The 24,164-nt window shown below is 41.6% G+C and overlaps 1 protein-coding gene across 3 annotated transcripts in view; it reads left to right on the plus strand.

Annotated features, from left to right (window-relative positions):
• ANO6 (anoctamin 6) overlaps window positions 1-24,164 on the plus strand; it is a 211,974-nt gene that overhangs the window by 71,927 nt on the left and 115,883 nt on the right. For all 3 annotated transcript variants that reach the window (XM_029204419.1, XM_029204417.1, XM_029204418.1), the window contains one exon: window positions 10,821-10,900. In XM_029204419.1, the coding sequence (XP_029060252.1) occupies window positions 10,821-10,900 (80 nt within the window). The remainder of the gene's footprint in view (window positions 1-10,820; window positions 10,901-24,164) is intronic.

Below are 24,164 nucleotides of genomic sequence, written 5' to 3' on the forward strand. Positions count from 1 at the left end.
AATAGATAAATTGGACTTTATCAAAATAAAAACTTTAGTGCAACAAAGGATATTATCAAGAAAGTGAAAAGAATAACAGTGGGAGAAACATTAGGAAATAATATATCTGATACGGCTTTAATATCCAGAATAATAAAGAACTCCTACAACTCAACAAAAAGACAAACGATCCAGGTAAAAAATGAGCAAAGGACTTGAGTAGACCTTTCTCCAAAGAAGGTCTGCAAATGGTCAGTAGCACATGCTCAGCATCATCTGTCATCAGGGAGATGCAAATCAAAACCACAACACCATTTCACACCTACTAGGATGGCTAGAAGTTTTTTAAAAACAGAAAATTACAAGCATTGGCGAAGATATGGAGAAATTGACACACTCATACATTGCCGATGGGAGTGTAAAATGGTGCAGCCTCTGCGGAAAGCAATTTGGTGGTTCCTCAAAAGGCTAAACGTCGAAATCCTGCATGACTCAGCAATTCCACTCCTAGGTATATACACAGAAGCACTGAAAACAGAGGCTCTAAAACAGTTACGGATACATACGTATACACCATTGTTCACTGTAGTAGTATTCACAATAGCCGAAAGGTAGAAACAATCCAAGTGTTCCATCAGCAGAGGAGTGGATAAACAATATGTGGTATATGCTTACAATGGAGTGTTATTCAGCCAGAAAAAGGAATGAAGTTCTGATACACAATACAACATGGATGAACCTTGACATCATTATGCCAAGTGAGGCAAAAGGACAAATAGGATGTGACTCCATTTATATGAAATATCTAGAATAGGCAAATTCATAGAGACCGAAAGTAGATTAGAGGTTACTATGAATTAGCAGGAGGAGGAAATGAGGAGTTATTGCTTAATGGTTACAGAGTCTCTGGGGTGATTTAAAAAAAAACATTTTGGAAACAGTGGTTATGGTTGTACAACATTGTGAACAGAATTAGTGCCACCAAATTGTACACTTAAGAATGATTTAAATGGCAACTTTTATGATTTATATATGTTACTATAATAACTTTTTTAGATGAAAAGGAACTAATGAATTCAGTTAGAATCTGGTAGGTTTGTGATATATATTGTGCTTTTCTATAAAAGTATTAGTTGGGCTTCCCTGGTGCTGCAGTGGTTGAGAGTCCGCCTGCCACTGCAGGGGACACGGGTTCGTGCCCCGGTCCGGGAAGATCCCCCTTGCCGCGGAGCGACTGGGCCCATGAGCCATGGCCGCTGAGCCTGCGCGGCCGGAGCCTGTGCTCCGCAACGGGAGAGGCCACAACAGTGAGAGAGGCCCGCGTACCCCGCCCCCCACCCCCCCCAAAAAAAGTATTAGCTAATGTGGTTGGTATATTAAAGTGAATAATGTGAGTTCAAAAAGAGACATGTTTAACTTCCAGGGATACTTTTGGAGCTGAATTATTGAGGGAAGTTTGTGGGAATAGGGAAAGGCTAATAAGAGGAAAACAGCACTAAACGTCACTGGGAATGTAACAAGATGGAGAAAATTGTGTTTACTGAAGCTCTTCTCGGGGCTAGTATTGTTATTTGTGGATGGTAGAAATCCTTAGAGTTGCCACTTGGGGTAGGGCTGGGAGGGTGAGATGCCCAAGGGACTCACCAAGCTGTCCGCCTTTCCTTCTGCTGTGAAGTCTTCGGTGCTGCAGGTAGGAAATGTTCCTGCCTGATGCGTTGCTGGAGCAGTCGGCAGGGTGGAGGGGAAGCAGAGCCTCTCCTTTTTGTAAATATTGTCCAAGCATTTGAAGACTATTATCTTGAAGGGACACTTTACTATTGGCCTGTTTTGTATGTGGACATATCCCAGTGTGACCCAATGCAATATATTTCTGGAAATATAAAAACTCTCTTATTATTACATAGGTAATTAAATTCATTCTGAGAAATTGAGCATTAGTAACTTTTCTAGAGTGACAGAGCATTTATAATTCATTCCGTCATTTATTCGCTCATGTACGGAGCATCCATAATACGCTAGGTATTACTTCAGGTTCTGAGGAAACAGAATAAATTAAGACAGTGACTTGCCCTCTAGGAGCTCCGGGACCAAGTGGAGAAGAAAAGCAAGTCATGACCATACAGTGTGATAAAGGGGATGGACATGTATGTTTTTTCCAGATTTTATCTTCTTGGAGGTGAGCAGTTTGTGAGAGAGTAACTACTATGTGATTATTTGGGACTCTGTTCCATATAAGCTGCAAAGTTATTTATAATAATCACTAATTTTTATTTCTTTTCCACACTCTAACCAGAAGACCAACTGAAAATACTATATTTTAATAACTAATAATGCAACAGTTCAGTGTTTGGACACCTTTCATAGTGATATGACAGGTTTTACTAGACCTGCAAAGTGCTATAAGAATGTGAGGTTGAGGCAACTAACTTAACCTGGTACGTAAATGGTGACATTGAAAAAAAAATTTAAAGAAAGGGTAAAATGGTGGTGAGGGGAGGTGCATTCCAGGTAGAATGTACTAAGGATAAGATTGAATATAAAAAGGATAAAACTTGGTGACTGACCAAATATCAAGAGTGGGGGAATGAGAAAAGTCAAAAATGGCCCCAGCTGAATCAATGCTAATACATTAATCAAAAATGGCCCCAGGTTGAATCAATGCTAATACATTAATCAAGAAGGCAGATACAACAGGGGGCACCTCTGAAACAAGGCAGTTTTTACCATAATGTAGGGAAAATATTTATATTCTAAATTACTTGAAGGGTAGTACTGGGTCCTAGTCATGAGTCCAAAAAAAAAAGGGAAGAAAATGTTCTTACCCTAACAAATTTGACATGTGCTTTTTTCCTTCTTCCCACTTTAGCTGTTTTTTTCACTTCCAGAAATATGAGAGAGAGAGCACACTTTTGTATTTCTGAAGATGGGAAAAACAGAACTCTAAAAGAAACCATCAAATTCAATTTGGAATTTGCATTCCCGGAATGATTAGAGGAGAATGCCACAGTTTAGTTTATATGTCAGTAGCAAGCTGTGGTAAGAGACTGATCCATCCAGATTCAGAAAAGTGAAGAAACATTTCCTGATTCACATTTCTTTTCATTGAAAGTAGTAGCCAGCAGTGCTTAGGCCACTGAGGTCATTCAAAAATATTTGCTGAATTAATGTTATCTTTTTCTATGTTTAAATTCATTTTCTTATAAAAGGAATGAATGGTAGGGATAGTCAAGGTAAAAAGTCAGAGGGAAAAATGGGTGTCTAACAAGGTAAAGGATGCCAAAATTTATTAAAGAATGAAGTTTTTAAAAGAAGTACCCAATAGTTATACAGTACTTAACAGTCTTCGAGTCACTTTTATATATGTGTCAGTTAATTTATTCTCCACTTTCTGATGTAGGTATTATAATCCACATTTTAATGATGAGGAAACTGAGACTTAGGGTTGAGTGATGTGCCTGAAGCCACAGGGTTATACTGCATAGAGGTCTTATGAATCAAGTCCACTGCCCTGGGTGGTAAAACACAGCCGTCTTAACCTTGAAAGGAACTCTCCTGTCTTTGTGTTTTAAATTTCATTATTAACTTTATTTTCATTAATAATGAGTCTTTGGACCCATTTTAGAATCACATTTAATATTACAGGGCCTATAATCTTTAAGTTTACAGCCTTTGGATAATAGGGAAAATCGATTTTCCCCTTCCCATCACCAAACTACAGTGGATCCTGTAAAACTGAAGCCAGAGAAAGAGACACTGGAACCTGGAGACCAAATACGATATCATAGGGTGATGCGACATGTGGGGTATAGGCTTAGCCTTAGGTGGTGTGGGGAGTGAGACTGGGCAGGCCCACATGATATCTGGAAATTACGGAGTGACAGGAAATGGTGGTCCAAGTGTGTGGTTGCTTTAAAAATAGTGGCTGGTGAGTGCCAGGTTATTCAGGTTAAACATTAGATACATGCTGAGATCCAGTTTTCAGAGACTTCTAGTCCAGTGGGAGAAGAGAGGTATAGGTATAGGTATAGGATGCTTGGCAGATCACTAGACGTCCTGCCCAATCTGGATATGTGAACATATCTTCATTCCTAAGGCAATATGGGCCATTCTTTTAACACTTCTTTAATTGTACATTCACTAGATCATGGGATTCCTGAGGACAGTTTCTATACCCTCTTCATCACCTAGCTCCATCCTTAGCATGTGAATATCTTTAGCCATTTGTCAGAATATTGTATTTGTTTTTTTATTTTGTGGAGCTTTTCCATTAATTCTTCTAATTGTGAGTACTATACCAATAAATTTCACTGCATTTTTTTTCTCATTATTTGTTTTTCAGGATGTGTTAGTCTATTGTTAATACTTTTCTGACTTACAGTGCTATTTTAATTCATTACCAAGTTACATTTAGCATCAGGGGACCCCTTGGAATTATTTAGAGCAGCTTAGGAGACATTAGTGAATTCAAAAAGATGTCCAGTTTTGGAGTCAGATTCAGACTGCCATTGTATCACTTCTAGTGGTTGACTTCAGGCAACTAATGATATCTAATTTTTCATCATCTGTGAAAACGAGGATACAAAGAAGATTAAGTAAGATCAGACCTTTAGAAGTGCCAGGCATGTTATAACACCCTCAGGAAATTTCTGTTTACATTTCTTCATGTCACAATATGATATGATTATGTTCTATATACGTGAACTTAATTTATATTTAGATAGTGTTTTATTTTTTTAACATGATTTTGAATTGTCATTTGTATTCTTTGCACAACCTGTAAGATAACCAGGGAAAGTAATTTTATAACTAGTTTCAGATAAACTGAGAATAGGTCATTGCTCAGGATCATGCAACTAAGTTGCAGATCAACCCAATCAATCCCCTTAATCCATGCACAGTGCCCTTTGCACCAGGCCATGGTCTGTTTTTACCTGCTTTCTCTCATATACTTGCTATGCCTCTGACCATTTCATTCACAGCCAGTCACCATAAAGAAGATGTCATTTGGACCCAATGACCTGCCATACTGATGCTGTAAGTTAGATATAGTGTGGATGCCTAATTCTGATTACTTTTATTGCTGGGCACTGCTTATCAGGCAGTCTTTGGGCCTTACCCATGACGTTCCCGAGAGGTCATTTTGTGTTTTCTGATGGATAATAGGTTATCCAAGTTATAAAATGTAGATGATGGCTCTTTTTATTGCCCATTTTAGGTAAATCTCAATCATTTTTGCTGTAGAAGTTACCTCTCCATTTTGCAGTTGGGATGATTTCCATTTCTAATTGATAGACAAGTAATCATGTGAACTGTAACTTTCTGGTGAGGTTTCTGCTGTTCTCTTATTAACTCATTAATGTGACTGGACTTCTAGACATTTCTATTGGGGCCTTCATGTATGTCAGAACTAGTACCACCAATGACTTTATTCCTTTAATCTTACTATAGTAACTGCATTGATAAAGTTTTAAAAATATTGTTTCTATTTCTTTCATTTTAAACTAATTGTTATGTGATTAATTACTATTAAATTTATGAAAAGTAAATAGTGAGTTTCTTTTGACCAAAGCCTCAATTATTTGAGTTTTGCCTATAGTAAACCAGTTGATATATTTGTATACAGTGTTTTCTTTGGTATTCCTACAATACTCCATTAGTCTGTCTGGCCTAGCACTTACTAATTATCCTCAAAATAGGATTTATCATGTCTCAAATTCCTTTCCTCAAGAAGAGGGAACTTTGTCTGGTTCTTCTTGGTATTCCCAGGGCCTAAGAACACAGTGACTGTGCAAAATATGTATAAACTAGGCAATGAATGTTTGTTGAACCTGACTTCCAGTTGAACTTTCACATTGCATCCATACAAAATTATATCAACATGTCAGGACCAAAGATTTTTCACTGAATAAACAGTTTTCAGTTCTCTCAGCAGCTTTGTGATGAACAGATAACATAGAGGTACCACATGCTTTTTATATTCCAAGTGCCAAAATTAAATGAGCTAATCATGGTGTCATTCAGGGTGGTACTTCTGTAGTATAAATGAGGTATTACGGCAATATGAAAAATGCATTTCAAAATACTACATTTTAAAATGACTTACATAAAGAAGAAAATTAAATGAACATTTTTTGCCTTTTTAGAATCTTTTTCCTGATTCTGCAGCTATTTTAATAAAAAGCCCTCAAAGTGTCACCTAGATTTTGACTATTTTATTTTTGCTGAGAAATGAATTTTTTCAACTGTGTTAGATTACCAGAAATGAGAATATCAAACAGTAACTGGAGCCCCTCAGTAGGGAAGTATAATTATCATATTAGCATCATAAACCATTTGCTTCTCAGTACTGTATTAGGTAATGAGAGCAACAGCTGCAGCTTTGTTCTACCTGGATGATGTTTCAATTAAGCCATTTCTGTTTTATTCACTCAAATTTACAGGTTCTACTTTGTGTTGACATTAACCAGTGAATCTATTAGTTTCCATTACCAACAGAATAACTAAAATTATAAATAGTTCTATATTTTCTCTCACAAATCCTGTCAAGCTGCATAGATGCCTTTAATTTGATAGAACATCTGGGCAATACATCTTCTTTCTCCTCTGTGTTTAGGCAAAATTTGTACTTTCTTTTTTTTTTTTTTTTTTTTTTTTTTTTTTTTTTTTTTTTTTTTTTTGCGGTACGCGGGCCTCTCACTGTTGTGGCTCCCGTTGTGGAGCGCAGGCTCAGCGGCCATGGCTCAGGGGCCCAGCCGCTCCGCGGAACGTGGGATCTTCCCGGACCGGGGCACGAACCCATGTCCCCTGCATCGGCAGGCGGACTCTCAACCACTGCGCCACAAGGGAAGCCCTGTACTTTCTTAAGCTTATCCTTTCATTAAAAAAAAAAAAAAAAAAAAAATGTCAACAACAGCAGCTCTGTCCCATCTGTTGACCCCAGATACATAATAGGTAAATTGGGCATCTCTTTCTAAAGGAATCCAGATAAGATGCAAAAGTCAAGTCACTCCATCAGGTTTACAGTACTTGTTTAAAAAAATACCTGCAGTATTATGTTTCTCTGACTTGCTAGTTCTACCAGGAAAAAAAAAGTGAATCATAAGCACCACAGATACAATTTCATCAGTGTCTGTCTTACTGCTATAAAAAGGTCTTTTCTTCTTACCTGTAAACCAAGCTGCAAAACACCAATTGAAAACCCACCCTCACAGCCACTAGTATAGACACATTTTAGCAAGTTTTAAAGGTGGTCTGCAAGAATGTAAAATTATCTTGGACAACTTGTTCTGATGTTGGAATAACCAGTTTATTACAATTCCCTGAGTGTAACAGACTATGCAGTACTTGCTGAATGTAACAGACTGTGTAGTACGTGCTGTCGCCCCCTGGCCCCTGGAGTTCTCAGGGGCAAGCACCTTAATTTCGGCTCTGGTCACAGCTCTGCAAGCCATGGCTCACCTCATCTCTTTCCTGTTTCTGCTTTGGTTCACGTTTAGGGGTCCCGTGATGAACTCAGTTTTTCAGAAGCATTAGAATCACTTGTCTGTGTTCTTTTCTATTGGCACTTGCTTGCAGTTCATAGGCTTACAGTGATGTGAGTTTAGTGGGCAAGATTCTGAGTGAACCTAAAGTCTAGTCCAGATATTGGGATGTTTCTTAGTGATGTGCCAAACCTAAATAGCTGAGTCGTTGGCTGATAGTTTGGTTTTGTTAAACAATCACTTAGAGATCTCATAACTCTCACCTATACATACCCAGCTTTCTTTGGGGCCACTGAAGGGAATTTTTCTGGATTGATAGGAACCCAGTCTCTTCTTTCACGAAAGCCTCTAATGGATTAAAAAAAAAATTAATATGCAATTAAAAAGTCACTACAAAGCTAACATCACACTTCATAAAATTAAAAGTAATTTACCATAACTTAATGCTTATTCCATACTCAATCTTCCTAGTTTTGATAAATACAAACAAACCTTCCATCCCTAGTTTTGATAAAAGCAAACCTTTATAGCTGGTTTGTTCAAGTTAAGATCCAGCTGAGTACCACATATAGCTGATGGTTGTTGTGATATGGTGATTTGTAATAAGAAATATATATTTGTTTTTCCTTGGTTTGTGTCACAGAGCTCCTTTTTTATTTATTTATTTTTAAAATTATTATTATTTTTTGGCCGTACCTCGCAGCTTGTGGGGTTTTAGTTCTCCAAACAGGGATTGGAGCAGTGAGGAGTGTGGAGCCTTAACCACTGGACCGCCAGGGAATTCCCACAGAGCTCCTTTTTTTTAAAACTCTTGGGATTTCCAACATGCTGAGAGGGATAAAGATGCCCTTTGTTATGTTATTGAGGTGCTTGGACAGCCCCTAGGCAACCAAAGGAGCGGGGCTGGCTGCCCAGGGAACCCACCAAGTGATTAGAGGGTAGAAATTTTCGGTCCCACCCCCCTGATCCCCGGGGTAGGGGAGAGGGGCAAATTGAATCAATTACCGATGGCCACTGATCGTCAATCAGTCATGCCTCTGTAATGAAGCCTCCATAAAAACCCAAAAGGACAGGGTTTGGAGAGCTTCAGGTTGGTGAGCAGGTGGAGTTGTGGGGAGAGCAGGGCACCTGGAGAGGGCATGGAAGCTCTGCACCTCTCCCCACACACCTTGCCCCTGTACCTCCTCATCTGGCTGTGCATCTGTATCCTTTATAACAGAGGACCCTAACCTTTTTGGCATCGGGGACCGGTTTCGTGGAAGACAGTTTTTTCACAGATGTGGGAGGGGCGGGGTATGGTTTCGGGATGATCCAAGGGCATTACATTTATTGTGCGCTTTATTTCTATTATTATTACATTGTAATATATAATGAAATAATTATACAACTCGCCATAATGCAGAATCAGTGGGAGCCCTGAGCTTGTTTTCCTGCAACTAGATGGTCCCATCTGGGGGTGATGGGAGACAGTGACACCCAAAGTGTGTTGCTTATATCCAGTCTACTCTGTAAGATGCAGCTTAATCGTCACTTGCCACTCACTGATAGAATTTTGATATGAGTCTACAAGCAATTGATTATGGTCTCTGTGCAGTCAAACCTCTCTGCTAATGATAATCTGTATTTGCAGCCGCTCCCCAGCGCTGGTATCACCGCCTCAGCTCCACCTCAGATCATCAGGCATTAGATTCTCCTAAGGAGAGTGCAGCCTAGATCCCTCGCATGCGCAGTTCACGGTAGGGTTTGCATTCCTATGAGAATCTAATGCCGCCGCTGATCTGACAGGAGGCGGAGCTCAGGCGGTAATGTGAGCGATGGGGAGTGGCTGTAAATACAGATGAAGCTTGGCTCGCTCACCTGCCCGCCACTCACCTCCTGCTGTGCAGCCCGGTTCCTAACAGGCCAGGCACCGGTACCAGTCCGTGGTCCGGGGGTTGGGGACCCCTGCTTTATATAACATCCTTTATACTAAACTGGTAAATGTAATAAATGTTTCTCTGAGTTCTGTGAGCCACTCTAACAAATTAATTGAGCCTGAGGAGAGGGTGGTGGGAACCTCCAATTTATAGCCAGTTAGTCAGAAGCACAGGTGACAACATGGACTTCCAATTGGCATCTGAAATGGGGGCAGTCTTGAGCCCATAAACTGTGGAATCTGATGCTACCTTCAGGTAGCTCGTGTCAAAATTAATTGTTCAGTTGTGTGGGAAAAAACACACATTGGAGTTCTGTTCCGTAGGGCTCTTTAAATCTCTAACAGTCTACCTTTTTCATGTCATTGATTTGTTGAAGAGGCTGGACCTGTTGATAAATGAGAATATTTATTTAAATTTATTTAAATGCTTAATAATATTTAACTATTTATGTAAGTTTATTTAACTAAGAACATTTTTCTACATGGCCAAAATTACGTGGTTATACTTATCGATATTAATATAACCCAACACTTAATCAGTATTCAAATTTTCTCAGTTTGCTTTTAAGTCTTTTATATCTGGATTGTTTAAACCAGGATCCAGCCCAGAACCACACATGGTTGTTTTGTTCTCTTGGTGTCTTTTAATCTGGAACAGTCCCTTTTATTCACATCAGGAACGTGTTTACAAGAGGAGACTAGTGTCTTGCAGAACAACCCACCTTCTGGATTTGGTTCCTTTATCCCTCTAACACTGTGCTGTCCAGTGTAGTAACCACTGGTCCCGTGATGTTATTGAGCTTTTGAAATGCGGCTAGTCCAAATTGAGATGTGTTGTGAGTATAAGAATACCCCCCAGATGTAAAATAGTTCACTAATAATTTTTTATATTGAATACACACATGTTGAAATGATAATCTGGGTATATCAGGTTAAATAAATCTTACTACTAAAAATAATTTTACCTATTTCTCTTTCTTAATGTAGCTACTAGAATATTTTGTTTGGCTCCCAGTATATTTCTGTTAGATAGTGCCAGTCAGCAGATTTTAAAACGGAAAATTACTACCCTAAAATGACTCCACATCAGTTCTCTGACATGTGGAAGAAAAAAGAACATCAGTAGGCTAAAGTGTTCCTGAGCTGGAATTTTATAACATTTAGTTGCCGTGTCCTTCCGTGTAGAAGCTAAGTGATTTTCCATGGTAGATCTAGCCTTAGAGCATTTTAGGACCTAATATCCTACAAGTGTGGCATTGTCCAGTAGATGAAATAGCTGCTGAAGATTTTGAGTGTCCTGATTTCCAAAAGCCTGTCAACCTGTAAGTGTGCCACAGATGCTAAAAATAGTTAAGCCAATGCTGCTGACTTAAAAGCAAAAAACAGTATGTGAGCCAACGGAAGATCATGCTCATTTATTTATTCGTGTTTTTGTTTCTTTTCAGTCTTGGAAAACCTTGAACAGACAATCGTCTCCGGTTTTGGATCACTGGAAAGTCAGCAGGATTTCCGAACCCCGGAGTTTGTGAGTACTACCACTCTATCTTAAATTTGTATCAGTTAGCTAGAGGTTTCTCACAAAGTGGAGAAAGAGGGTTTTTTGTTTTGTTTTGTTTTTAAATGAGCTCTTGCCTTCAGTGCCTCTAGATCTGGCACAGGCCTCGCTGTTAGGACTCTGTGTGCAGAGCTCTCGTCCTCTGGGGAGCACGTTCCTGAACTGCAGTGTCCTGGCATCATGCACTGTAAGCTCGCTCTTCACGCTGCTTGTAATAGCAAATGGGAACTTGTTCTGCAGTAAAATAGCACTGTGTGTCTGAAACTCCCCCTTTATTCATTGATGCCCTTGCTACCAGTTTCTGCTGTCAAAAACTCTGGAAACCAGTCTCTACTGAGCACATCCAGGTACACTGACCAGTCCGATTCCTTTTTCATTCTGGAGCCTCAGTAACACAACCTATATGGATACATCTTGTAGGGCTAGGGATATTCTATTGGTTGTTTCTGCTAAGAAGGGAACTAAGTGCTCTCACTAAATTAGACTCATTAAAGATTAGCCATGGTTCCTACCCTCAAGGAATTAAAAATCTTATTAGATGCTACTGTGATTTTATTAATGCCTTGTTTAAAGAAAATTAAGCACATAGGATGCCTGGTGGAGAATGTCCTTACTAAATAGATTTTATATTAGGCTTATTTGAAGAGGGTGATGGGAAGAAGTATGTCTCTAATTCCTATACCATGTTATTGCACCAGATGTGTAAGGAAAGCATGCCAGGATCCACCTAGATTTACTGATTTTTGCCCCCTGCTGCAAATGGCTTGTCTACCAACTTAGCAATGGAAAAATCTTTTTTTAATTTTCAAAGTATGATGTATAGTCACCACTCCAGTAATCGGCAGAGCACAATTATATTATTGATAGCGGAAAAAAAACAACAACGAAAAACCACCTCATTATGTGCTTTCCCTCTTCTCACACACTCTTTATGGATTGTCCCCTCAATTCAGCCAAGAGTAAGGAAACTAGGCAGGTCTCTGGACTGAAAAGGGATGGCACATGAGACTCTATCCACAATGCCATTTTATTTCAAAGTGTGGGACTCCTGTGGTGTACTAGCAGATTGCCTACTGTGAAAATCACTTGGATGTAATGGAAAGACATAGTATTCAATGACTTCTCTATCATATTCAGTGAGATTTTCAGTGAAGCAAAATTGTGAATGCTCACCAGTATTCCTGCATCTTAAAGTAACAGAGCAGTTTTGTGTTTTTTTCTGACTTCTGCCGTTACAGCCCCAAAGTAGAATCGACACAGATATTTCACGTTTGAGTATGATATTGGTACAGACTCATGGAGCTGACCTTTTTCTGTTTTGTTATTTTCTAACTGCTTTTTTTTTTTTTTAAAATAGCTTTATTTATTTTGGCTGCGTTGGGTCTTTGTTGCTGTGCGAGGGCTGCTCTTTGTTGTGGTGCGCAGGCTTCTCACTGTGGTGGCTTCTCTTGTTGCGGAGCAGGGCCTCTAGCTGCATGGGCTTCAGTAGTTGCGGCACATGGGCTCAGTAGTTGTGGCACGCGGGCTCTAGAGCGCAGGCTCAGTAGTTGTGGTGCACGGGCTTAGTTGCTCTGAGGCATGTGGGATCTTCCCGGACCAGGGCTCAAACCCGTGTCCCTTGCACTCGCAGGTGGATTCTTAACCACTGTGCCACCAGGGAAGCCCTGATGCTGAAATTGTTAATCACAGTTTCCTTATTTGTGTGGTTGATATCAGATCTCTATATCCTGGCTATTATCTTTCTCTAATTGTGTGTTCATATCATATTCAGGGAGGAATCTGTGATTTTCTTGTGCTTTATAAATTTTCACACATTTGATGATCATTGCGTGCCACATCTTTGTGTAGCACATACATAGCTGCTTGTGTTTTCTCGTCAGCATCACAGTAGCCCATGTACTCCCAGTTCCATAGTAAACATGTATTTCCCGAGCTGTCTCCATGGTAAACAAACAGGAGGTATAGAAGCTGCCTTGAGAATAGGGGACTCAGGGGACTTAGGCCTGATATTTAAGGGAAGCCTTTTTTGTAGGCAGAAAGTTACAGCATCGGTCAGAATGGGTGGCTGCAGTTGGGGAGGTGGCGGATTGGGCACATGCCAGGACAGAGTCAGCTAAGTTGATCCAAACCAAAATCTTAAATTAGAAACAGGGACACCAGTACAAAACTGGGAGCAAAAAGAACCCCCCAAAATAAAAAATAAATTATGTATATGCCAAAAAAAAAAGAGCCCAAAGGCAAAGCAAAATTGGAAACAGAAAAGAGAGAGAAGAATAAAAGGAACTGGATAATCAGCCTTCTGTTCTTCTCTGGGTGGCATTTCGGAAGGTCCAGCCGCAGTTTGCTGAGTTGAACTGAAAAAGAGCAAGGCATAGACCATGTTTACTCAGTCCTTATCCTCAAATAGTTCAGATTTTAGAAGGATGAAGAGCCCAGTGTTTTTGTACAGAATGTATTTATATAGTTTTGTCTTTATATAGTATTTATATAGTTATATAGTTTGGCCAAGAGGGAGGACAAAATCCTTATCATTATTAGTTTGTTTCCTTCAGAATTTGTTTTTCTTTCGTTTGAAACAAGGCCTGAGAGCAGTGCTCCTTATGGCATGATAAGTACATTAAAGGTTTCCTTCCCAGTTCAGGTGTGTAGTGTGACTAGTCAGACAAAGTATTGCCATGTAGTCTACATAAATCACGGGTAAAGAAATGCTGTTGTGAATCCCTCATGTGCCTGCAGACAGCGGCCATCTTGCAGGGCAGAGTTTGTCCCGTGATCACATGTTGCCCCTCCCCACTGTCTGCTCCACTCTGTGGGCTGAAGTGGGTGAGTTTAGCCAAACCACGCTGACATGTTAAAAGGTGAATAAAGACGTGAACATAGGTGTATGTGTTGTTGCCACCCCAAAGCTTGTGAGGAGCTGGGAACATGTTGAAACTAGACATAGACCCACTCCGAGGTGAGGTGCATGTGTGGGTGAGGGTCAAGGTGAAAGGGACCTGGCTAAGGGCTGACCTTACAGAGAGTCCCTTGGTTATCTCACTCTGATGGGAAACCATCTCTGTCGTGGTTCAGTTTTTTGTTTAAGCACAATGAAAATCTGTTTTATAACCTGCTTTGTTAACTTAATGTTTTATCCTGAACATTTTCCCATGCCGTTTTTTTCCCCAGTTTTATTGAGATATAGTTGACATATATATAGCACAGTGTAAGTTTAAGGTGTACAGCGCCATGCTGGTTTTTTCCTCTGACACTGATATCTTCTCTGACATTTTCTGTTCCCTTGTGCCAATGAACTGTAATTCATTACATTAGAATTTTCAAAGCAGTTAGTTCAAGAGGGAACTTGTCGAGGAAACGGTGGCATGGTCGGATGCTCTGGGCCCATGGGATTGGTGACCATCATTTTGGGACACGGACCCTGAAAGTAGATGGGGTGTGTGATGACAGGTATCAGACTCTGAGGAAAGGGATTGACCAGAGTGAGGCTGGGAACTGAGTACCAGAGACCCAGATAAACTTGTAGGAGTTGAGACTAGAAGTAGAGACTGCAGCACTGGCCAAGCTGGTTAGAAACAAGGATGGGGAGCCATCCACCTGGGGATGGAGCATATAAAGGTGGTCCTGCAGCATGGCAGCACAGATGTAGGGCATCCCAGGCTCCCAACAGTGCTCCCAATCCCAGATGTAGTTAAGAGCAAAGGTGATCTAGGCGTCACTGCAGGGGCCCAGCCAGCGTGACTGCCCCAGCAGACCCCAGGTTGATCCCAAGCCCCAGGGAGTAGGAAAAAAACCTGGGGATTGAGGGGTTAGTAGGGGGAAATGTTGGGTAGTGGTCAAGGCTCTTTCTAGAAACCCTGCCTCTGTTGGCACTGACCCAGGAACTCACATGGGTCTGATTGCCTGAGTATACATGGGGTGAAGGATGGGGTATGGGGAGGAACTCTGATCTAGCAACGGTGAATCTGCTTGCAGCACGCTGGATAGAAACCAGGCTGCAGTCAACATGAGAACACGTGGAAGGAAAGAGAAGGCTAAGGAATTACATTTTATTATCTAAGTCTCGATAGTAATACCCTCTCTTTCGGCCTTTCCAGAACTTGAGGTTTATTTAAGACTCCCTGGGCTTTTTAGAGGCAGGAGGATTCTTATAGCCTCTTGTCTCATGCCAGTTGATGATGTTTCCCTTTGTTTACCTTCTACCAAATTTGGTGAAAGTAATAAGATAGAGTTTGGGCTGGCAAAAGAATATTAGGACTACAACAGGGTAAACCAGGGAAGACGATGAGAAACCTCAGGATTTAGAAAAGGAAAAGAGACTCGGGAAGATGAGGATTAAAGTGGAGCGAATATGTTCCCTTCATTCAGCACTCATGGTTATGCAGAGAGAAGGAGGTCGGAAGAGTTCTTACGCCATTTGGAATTTTGTGTAACTGGCTCCCTTTTTGAGAGAAGATACTGCTTAATAGAGAATACAGTTGATTTCCTGAAATTCAAATTTGTTTGTCTTTAACTAGATGAAAATAGATGTGACCTTGAAGAAAGAGTTAAAATCTTAATTCAGTCAACAAATATTTATTTGATGTCTACTATTTTAAGCACTGTAGCGGACAAACAGAAGACATCCTTGCACGTGTGGAGCTTACGTTTTGGTAGGGGAAACATAAAACACAAAATAAATAAAACACAACATGTCAGATGATGGTAAATCCTTCAGAGAAAAATAAAGGAAGGATTATATGTGTGTGTTGCAGAGGGAGTTGGTTACAGTTTTCAACAAAGTGTACAGGGCAAATCTCACTGAGAAGGTGACCAGTGGAAAGACCTGAAGCAGGGATGCTGGAGCAAACTCTTTGGAAAACTAGATGAAGAGCATTCCAGGCAGAGGGAACAACAGGAACAAAGGTCTTGAGGTGGGAGTTGGTGGAAGGTTTGGGGAAAGGAGGCCAATGTGACTGGAGTAGAATGGAGGGTGGTGAGAATAGTAGCTAGTGGGGACTTTACAGGCGATTGTAAACACTTTGGTTTTACTTTGAGTTGGGAAGTTATTTGAGGGTGTTGTCTGAAAAAAATGCACAACCTAAAAGTTGAGAGTTATGTTTTATTTGGTGGACTTTCTTAGGACTTCAAGCCTGGGAGACAGCATCTCAAATAACTCTGAGAGACTGCTCCGAAGAAGCAAGGAGGGAAGCCAGGATACATAGAAGTTTTTGCAACAAAAGACCAGGTAGTCAGAACATCAAAGGATTACTGTTAAGAAAAGAAAACCAGCTATCTCAAGTTAAAGAATTTATTGCTTTTCTATGTATGGGAAGATGCAAGAGTCTGGGCTCACTGAAATCACTCCTTTGACATGCACGTTAGCTATCCGGGGGCCAGTCTCCTCAGATGCCTTGTATGGGGGTGGCTGCAGCGGCTGACTGCTAGATGAGCTTGGCAGTGGGCAGCCTGTTTGTCTCCATCCTGAGTTCCCTCAGCGCTCACCGTCCAGGCGGCTGCAATGTGAAGCAACAACCTTTGTTTACTGATATGGCAGGCAATATTTTAGTTCTCAAGCGTAACCCTTGGCAAGATAAACTGGGGGGTTTTGAGCAGAAGGGTGACTTTACCTGACCTCACCTAGTTTTAGCAGGATCACTTTGGCTATTGTGAGAACAGTGTGGTGGAACAGAGCAGAAGCAGGAAGGTCTATTGGGCTTCTCAGGAATCCAAGTGACAGATGGTGGTGGCTTGGTCCTGAGTGTTAACTATGGCAGCAGTGAGATATACTCAAATTCTCGGTAATGTTTTGAAGGTAGAACCAACAGGATTTTTTGACAGATCAGCTGTGAGGTGTGCGAGAAAGAGCAATCAAGGATGACTCCCAAGATTTTTGACCTGGAAGACTATGGAAGGAACAGCTGGAAGGGAGACTCTTCGGAGGAAAATCAAAATTCTGTTCTGGGTATGTCAAGCTTGAGACATCCAGTCCAAGTTCAAGGAAAGGATCTAGCTAGAGACCTGGGAGTTGTCAGCACACGAACAGTATTTAAAGCTATGGGACTGGAGATGAGCAACAAGGGAGGGAGTGAGATGAATCAGGAAGAAATCCTAGCCTGAGCCCTGGGGGGGTTCAAGTGTTTACAGGTCAGGGAGAGAGGAGGAAGCATCAGCAGAGGAGACTGAGAAGGAGGAACCTTCTCAGTGAGGTGGCGAAAAACAAGGAGAGTACTGCAAGCCAAAGGAAGAAAGTATAAAGTAGGAAGGAATGCCCAAATGATGCCGATGAGGGTGGGAGGCTGGATTTAGCAATATGGCAGAGACCTTGACGAGAGAGGTCTCAGCTGAGTGCTGGGGACCCAAAAGCTCATTAGAGAGGATTCAAAATGGAATGGGAGAAGAGGAATTGGATACTGGCATTTAGATAACACTTTCAAAAGTTCTTGCTGAACAAGAATACAGAGAAAGGGGGTATAATCTGCAAGGGTGTTAGGTTGAAAAGAGTTTTAAAATTTATCTAGTTAGTTTTAAGATGGCAGGAATGGTTGTTTGTAAAGTGATGGAAATAATCCAGTAGAGAGAGAAACTTTGAAAAGGCAGGAGTGAGGGGGAAGAATTTCTGGAGTGATGACCTTGAGAGGGCAAGAAGGGGATGGAATCTCCTCCTTATGGGAGGAGAAGTGGGCATCCACCTAGAGCTTTAGAGACGGTTCATTCTTAGAAGTAGGAGGGAAGCCAGTGTATTAGGACCCAGGTGGAATGAGATCAATAGATCTGCTAGTAGGAGCTTGTTGAAGTTTTTCTTGACTGCTTCTCGTTTATCAATGAAATGGGAAAAAAGCCATTAGCTAAGATAGAGGAAGGAAGAGAGATGAAGAGCTCTGAAGAGAGAGAAGGTATGAGACAGTCATCTGAGAGTGACCGCACTGGGTAATGGAACATGACTGCCTGGCAGCCCTAAGAGCCCACTTGAGGTTAGTTGCTTTTCCCATTTAAGTCCAGCTTGGGGGAGCAGGTGTGGAGCAGGCAGAGTTTGATTTACCTGTCTTGAGGTTTCTCCAGGTCAGTTCAGCAAAGCAAGACAAGGGTAAGAGAGTTGCAGGGTGTTTGCAAGAGTAGAGGACCACAGGCATGAGGAAGGTAGGGCAATAGGATCAACAGATTTCTACCCTAGTGGGGTTTGGTAATTTTTGGAGTTTGGGGTATTGAAGAGCATGAGCTGGAAAAATAGGAGGTGGTAGTTGAAGAGTCAGATGTTTATAACTGAGGGAGTAGTAAGTGGTACAGACCAGGTCTGGGCTATGAGCACTGGAATTTTGGGCTGAGGCAGGGTGGATTTGCACAGACAGGGTGTGGGAAGGATTATATATGTGGATAAGGAGAGCCGCAAGGATTATGTCAGGAGTAGTGTGTTGGAGAAGTAACAGTGAACCAAGGCTTAAATCTCCAAGGAATAAGGGGCAGTGACTCAAGAATCAATAGATAGCTGCAGAAGGAGAACACCAGAGAGGTAGGAGGAAAATCTGGAGAGTGAGAGGATAGAAGCTGAGAAACAGATGAAGTGATGAGTAGTTTCAGGTGTTGCGTAGGGATCATCATGTCAGGATTTCTCAACCTCAGCACCACTGACATTTTGGCCTGGATTTCTCTGTTGTAGGAGGCTGTCCTATGCATTGTAGGATATTTAGCGGCATCCCTGGCCTCTACCCATGAGATGCGAAGGACCCTCTCCCCCGTTGTGATCACCAAATATCTCCAGACATCACCAAAATTGTCCCCATTTGACAACCACTGAGTGAGATGAATAAAGAAAAGACATTGAGGTCACTGGTGTCCTCTGAGAGGGCTGCTCCTCAGGAGTGTTGAGGATGCTACTTTAATCCAGATTAGAGCGGATTATGGAATGAGAAGGAGAAAAGGAAGTAGAAAATACTGACCTCTCTATCAAGGAAGGAGCTTGAAGGGCTAGTGAATGAGAGAAAACTGGAGGAGAATATGAGGGCCAGGGATGATCACCTTCTGTCAAGTGGAGAGACTTGCACACATTTACATGTTGATAGGAAGTATCCATGTGAGAGGAACAGGTGACTCTAGAGCAGCAGTCCCCAACCTTTTCGGCCCCAGGGACCGGTTTCTTGGAAGGCCATTTTTCCACGGACGGGGTGGGGGGCGATGGTTCAGGCGGTAACGTGAGCGGTGGGGAGCGGTGGGGAGCAGCAGGGAGCGGCAGATGAAGCTTCCCTGGCTCGCCCGCTGCTCACCTCCTGCCGGGCGGGCCGCGGACTGGCACTGGTCCATGGCCCGGGGGTCGGGGACCCCTGCTCTAGAGGAGAGAGCTGCCTTGAAAAAGGCCGTGGAATGGTTTGTAGATGTGGCGGAGTCCTCACTAGGTAGGAGGAGCGGCGTCTCAGGCAGGCACAGCTGTGGAGGGCAGATGCTCTTGGTCTGTGGACTCGATGGAGAGAAGCTGAGGGAGTTCCCATCTGACAGCTTCAATTCTCAGCTGCCGAGAGTGAAGGGAACACTGAGCACGACCAGGTCAGGGGCCCGGTCAGCGGGGACCAAGCTGACCTGGAGAAGCCTGGAAAAAGTGCTAGGCTCTCTGGGCAGTGGTGAGGGCCCCTGTAGGGCTGAGGGGCCTGAATTTGCAATGATACCAAGCTGCCCTGCTGTGGCTTTCTCCGGCATCACTCAGACACCGAGAAAGGGCATAGTGGGCTGCAGCCAGAGCTGGGGCTTTGCTCGACGGGCATGATGGAAAGAGTTCGGGCAAGAGTGTTTACTGAAAGGATGACCTGGGAAGTGTAACCTTAAAAAAGGAGGGGAGGGAAGAAAAAGAGGATCTGCAGATTGATTAGAAAAAGTCATGGGGCCTCTGAGGTCACTGTAAAATGAGAAGATGATGGTGTCTTCAGAAAGAGGGATTCTTGAGTAAGTGACTTTGAAATGGAAGATTTTCAAGTGATAACAAGGTCCAGGACGGGACCATGGCCGTTAATGCATGAAAGGGAGACCGTTGGAGATAAGGGGTCAATCTACTGAGGGACCAAGGTGCACTGGTCATGTCTGTGGATGCAGATGTGCTTCTTGTCTGATGGAGGACTTGGAACAGAGAGGGAAATGTGAGCCAGGGCCAGATTCTCAATGAACCAGTAGCAGCAGCTGGGAAATAGGAGATGCTAGGCTCTGGGAAACTCCAGGGGTATATTCTACTTGCATGGACCTACATGGAACTGTTTTTCTTCCTCCAAGAACACTGGAGAGTAATACTCTGGAAGTGGCACATAGAACCAGGAGAACGTCAATCTTACTTCTTTTTCCTGACATGGGAATGGTCTGAGAGAAAAATCAGAGCCAACTGCCTATGGGTCTGTAGATTTTTGTTTTCATGTTTTGATTCACAGTGGTTGGTCAAGTTTTCTTTAAAAGTAGGCTCAAGGATCCATTTTCATCTTTGTTTCCCCCCCACACCACCACAAATCCAGACTTCATTTTGGTTATTTCTGGTCTAAACGTCCCTGAGGCAACTGAATTGGTGCTGGGGCTATTGAGAGAGAATAAGGTTTATTTTATGGTCAGTCCAAGGTCTTCCTTGCGAATCCCAAGAAACCCAACTTAAGTCCCAAAGCCTGCCTCAAACTCCAACGATCTTCAGGATCCAGAAGACTGGGGATAAAGCAGGACTCTTCCGTTCAAGTATTTATTTATTTGGACTTACACTCTTGTGCTTTCTATAAACAGAGAAATAGGGTGGCTTTGCCTTGTAACTTTATGGCACTAACTTCACTAAACTAAAACGGAAAAGAAACACAACTAAAAAAGGAAACATTTCTCCAAAGAAGACATAAAGGTGGCCAAAAAGCGCATGAAAAGATGTTCAGCATCACTAATTATTAGAGAAATGCAAATCAAAACGACAGTGTGGTAACACCTCACCCGGGTCAGAATGGCCATCATCAGAAAGTCTACAAACAATAAATGCTGGAGAGGGTGTGGAGAAAAGGGAACCCTCCTACACTGTCGGTGGGAATGTAAATTGGTACAACCATTATGGAGAACAGTGTGGAGGCTCCTTAAAAAACTAAACATAGAACTACCATATGATCCCGCAATCCCACTCCTGGGCATACATCTGAAGAAAACCGTAATTTGAAAAGATACATGCATCCCAGTGTTCATTGCAGCACTATTTACAATAGCCAGGTCATGGAAGCAACCTAAATGTCCATTGACAGGAGAATGAATAAAGAAGATGTGGTGCATATATACAGTGGACTGTTACTCAGCTATAAAAAAAGTATGAAATAATGCCATTTGCAGCAACATGGGTGGACCTAGAGATTATCATACTAAGTGAAGTCAGTCAGTCAGAGAAGACAAATACCATATGATATCACTTATGTGTGGAATCTAATAAAAGTGATACAAATGAACTTATTTACAAAACGGACACAGACTCACAGATTTTGAAAACAAATTTATGGTTACCAAAGGGAAAGGGGTGGGGGAGAGTGACAAATTAGGAGATTGGGATTAACATATACACACTATTATACATAAAATAGATAACTAATAAGGACCTACTGTATAGCACAGGGAACTCTGCTCACTATTCTATAATAATCTATATGGGAAAAGAAACTGAAAAATTATGTATAGCTGATTCGCTTTGCTGTACACCTGAAACTAACACAACATTGTACATCAACAATGCTCCAATAAAAATTTTTTTTAAAGGTGGTGGTGGGGACCAAACAAAAGAACATTAATTTAGCAAAAGGAGGCTCAGAAAGAGAAATGATATCAAAGATAAACTGGATAGTAAGCATTGCTAAATTGGCCCATTTTTTTCTGGTAAGAATTCACAGGGCATTTCAGCGTTGAAAGCTTTTTGTGCATTCAAGAGAACAAGGTGATGGTGCTTTGCCTGAATATGGGGAAGGGGGACCTACTCATCTGTTTTATGTGGCTGATTCAGAAGCTACATTTGTGTATTTGTTAGGATTGGAGGGTAGGAGCAAAAATAGGCAGTCCAAGATGCAAAGATCTCAGAAGTTTCTTTCCGAGTCATGTTTTTGGAATGCAGGATGTGTTTTCCCAGAGAAACAGTCATAAATGGTGAGTAGGCTTCTAGGCCCAGCCAGGCCAGATTAGCTAAAGCCAGTTGAACGCAGAGTGCTAACAAATTATCATTCTGTGCATTAGCACTAATCCTTTGGAACACTCCAATCTTATTTTTTTCCCATTATTACTAAAAAAGTGTGAATAAAACTAAAGTGCAGAGTGAGTGAGTGAGTTGAGGCTTGTGAACAAATGCTTAGCATCATAAGTGAAAGAGAAAAGGATTGATTCTGAGTTATGTTAGGCCTTAAAGAAGCAGTGATGGGTCCCAAACCTGAGGAAAACAATTTAATGGTACAAGATGACAGAGAAGAAAAGAGCTTATCAGCTTCTATATTACAACTTTTGTCTTTTCTGCTAATGAAGGTGATCTTTAGACTGAAATGGTTCAAGTCCTGGTAAGGGGCTATAGAGGTCCATGCTGCACGAGACAGTTTTGGAAAGGAATACAGTTATTCCAAAGGAATTAAATCTCCTGACTAGAAAAATTATGTATCCAGTAGGGTATTAAAAGAGCTTATAAATTTGCTCATGGGACCACAGTTGGTCATCTTGAGGTGATGTGGGGACCAGGACAGGTGCCAGAAGAGTAGCGGGAGGAACAAATGTGACAGTTTTCAAAAGGGGTGGGGTTAGAGTGGAAGCTGGGCATAGACTGAATTCTGATAAATGGAGACATTGAAGCTGGAGCATTAATCTCCAGGGATATAACAGCTGAGATTTTTTTTTTTTAAGCAGATGGGTTGTGAATGTTAAAAAAAAGAAAAGGTCATCAGGAACCAACATAAGTTCAGTAAAAATAAGTCATGTCAAACTGAGAGCACGTTACCTTTTTTTTTTTTTTTAATGGGCATGATTAGGCTTGTAGAACAGGAGAAAGCCACAGATATTTTGCGTTTTGAGTTTAGCAAGATGTGTGGGAAAAAATCGCATTTAAGTACAGAATGAAGAAATGTGTGCCTGGTGAGAGTGTGCTTATCTGGGTAACTGATCTTACCAAGACTCTGGAATAATGGATGGAAATGAATTTCTAGAGGAGACAAAAATCAATATGAATTAAAGTCAGCTCTTGTGCCTAATTCATAAAGATCATCCGCCTAAGGAAAGATCATAAGAGCTGAGGCTCATGACTGATCACATGAAGAGGTTAGGTATTTGGTTAATTCAACTCAGTATGAATCGAGCATGTAATAACAATGTCTGAAAGTTTATGCAAATCTGGGTTGCATTCGTACCTATGTGTTCAGAACCAAGACAGTACTAAGCTTCTCCTGTTCAGTATTGGTAAAGCCACTTGCCAGTCTGGGTGCTCCATTTTAACGGGAAGCATACTGAGAGGAGAAAGATGAGCGTGGTGGTGGATCCTGGCACAGGCAAGAACATGACAACAACTTTAAATATTCGACAATGGTAATAGGTGGATGAAGGTGTAAAATATGGTATTAAGACCCATGGATACGAGGTATATATAGGCAGACAGGTTTCATTTCAGTGGAAAGACATTCTCATAGTTAAACTACCTTAGTTCCTTGGAGTAGTTCACACACAGACGTACTGGATAACAGTCTAGGCAGGAGATGATGAATGGTTGAACGAGCCAGTGGGGGAGGAAAGGAAGGGCATGCATGTTTCATGTGCAGCAGGACCGAATGTAGTTCAGTCGTAGTAGTTGATGGAAAGCGGGGAAGGAGGGAAAGAGAGGATGTTTCCGGGAACGTACTACTTCAGTCAGTTATATGTGTCTCACAGATGAATTTGAGTTGCTTTCATTTCATTTTATATTTCCCTCATTCATCCTGTTAGCAGCAGCCAAATTATGTAATTGATTAAAACCCTTTCCTCCACGTAACAGTGTTCATTCTACCTGGTTTTATTCCCCTATTTTCAGAAACCCTTGACTGTAACATGCTTTGTGAATTCCTGCCCCACAATGCATCCCATTTGAAATTCAGCTAGCTATCTGTTATCTGGGGAATGTCAAAGTTAATTTGACAAAAACATGCATGAGGAAAGCAGGGAGCCCTGGGCATTCTGAGGGCATTCTGAACAAAGATGTAATATCAGTATTTACCATGGAACTCATTTGATTATAAGTCATCTAGAAGCATATCACAGTTATGGCCAAAAAAGCCCACAG

Source organism: Monodon monoceros, unplaced genomic scaffold (genome assembly GCF_005190385.1).
Source record: "Monodon monoceros isolate NGI ecotype Baffin Bay Population unplaced genomic scaffold, NGI_Narwhal_1 Super_Scaffold_6, whole genome shotgun sequence".
Taxonomy (NCBI): Eukaryota; Metazoa; Chordata; class Mammalia; order Artiodactyla; family Monodontidae; genus Monodon; species Monodon monoceros.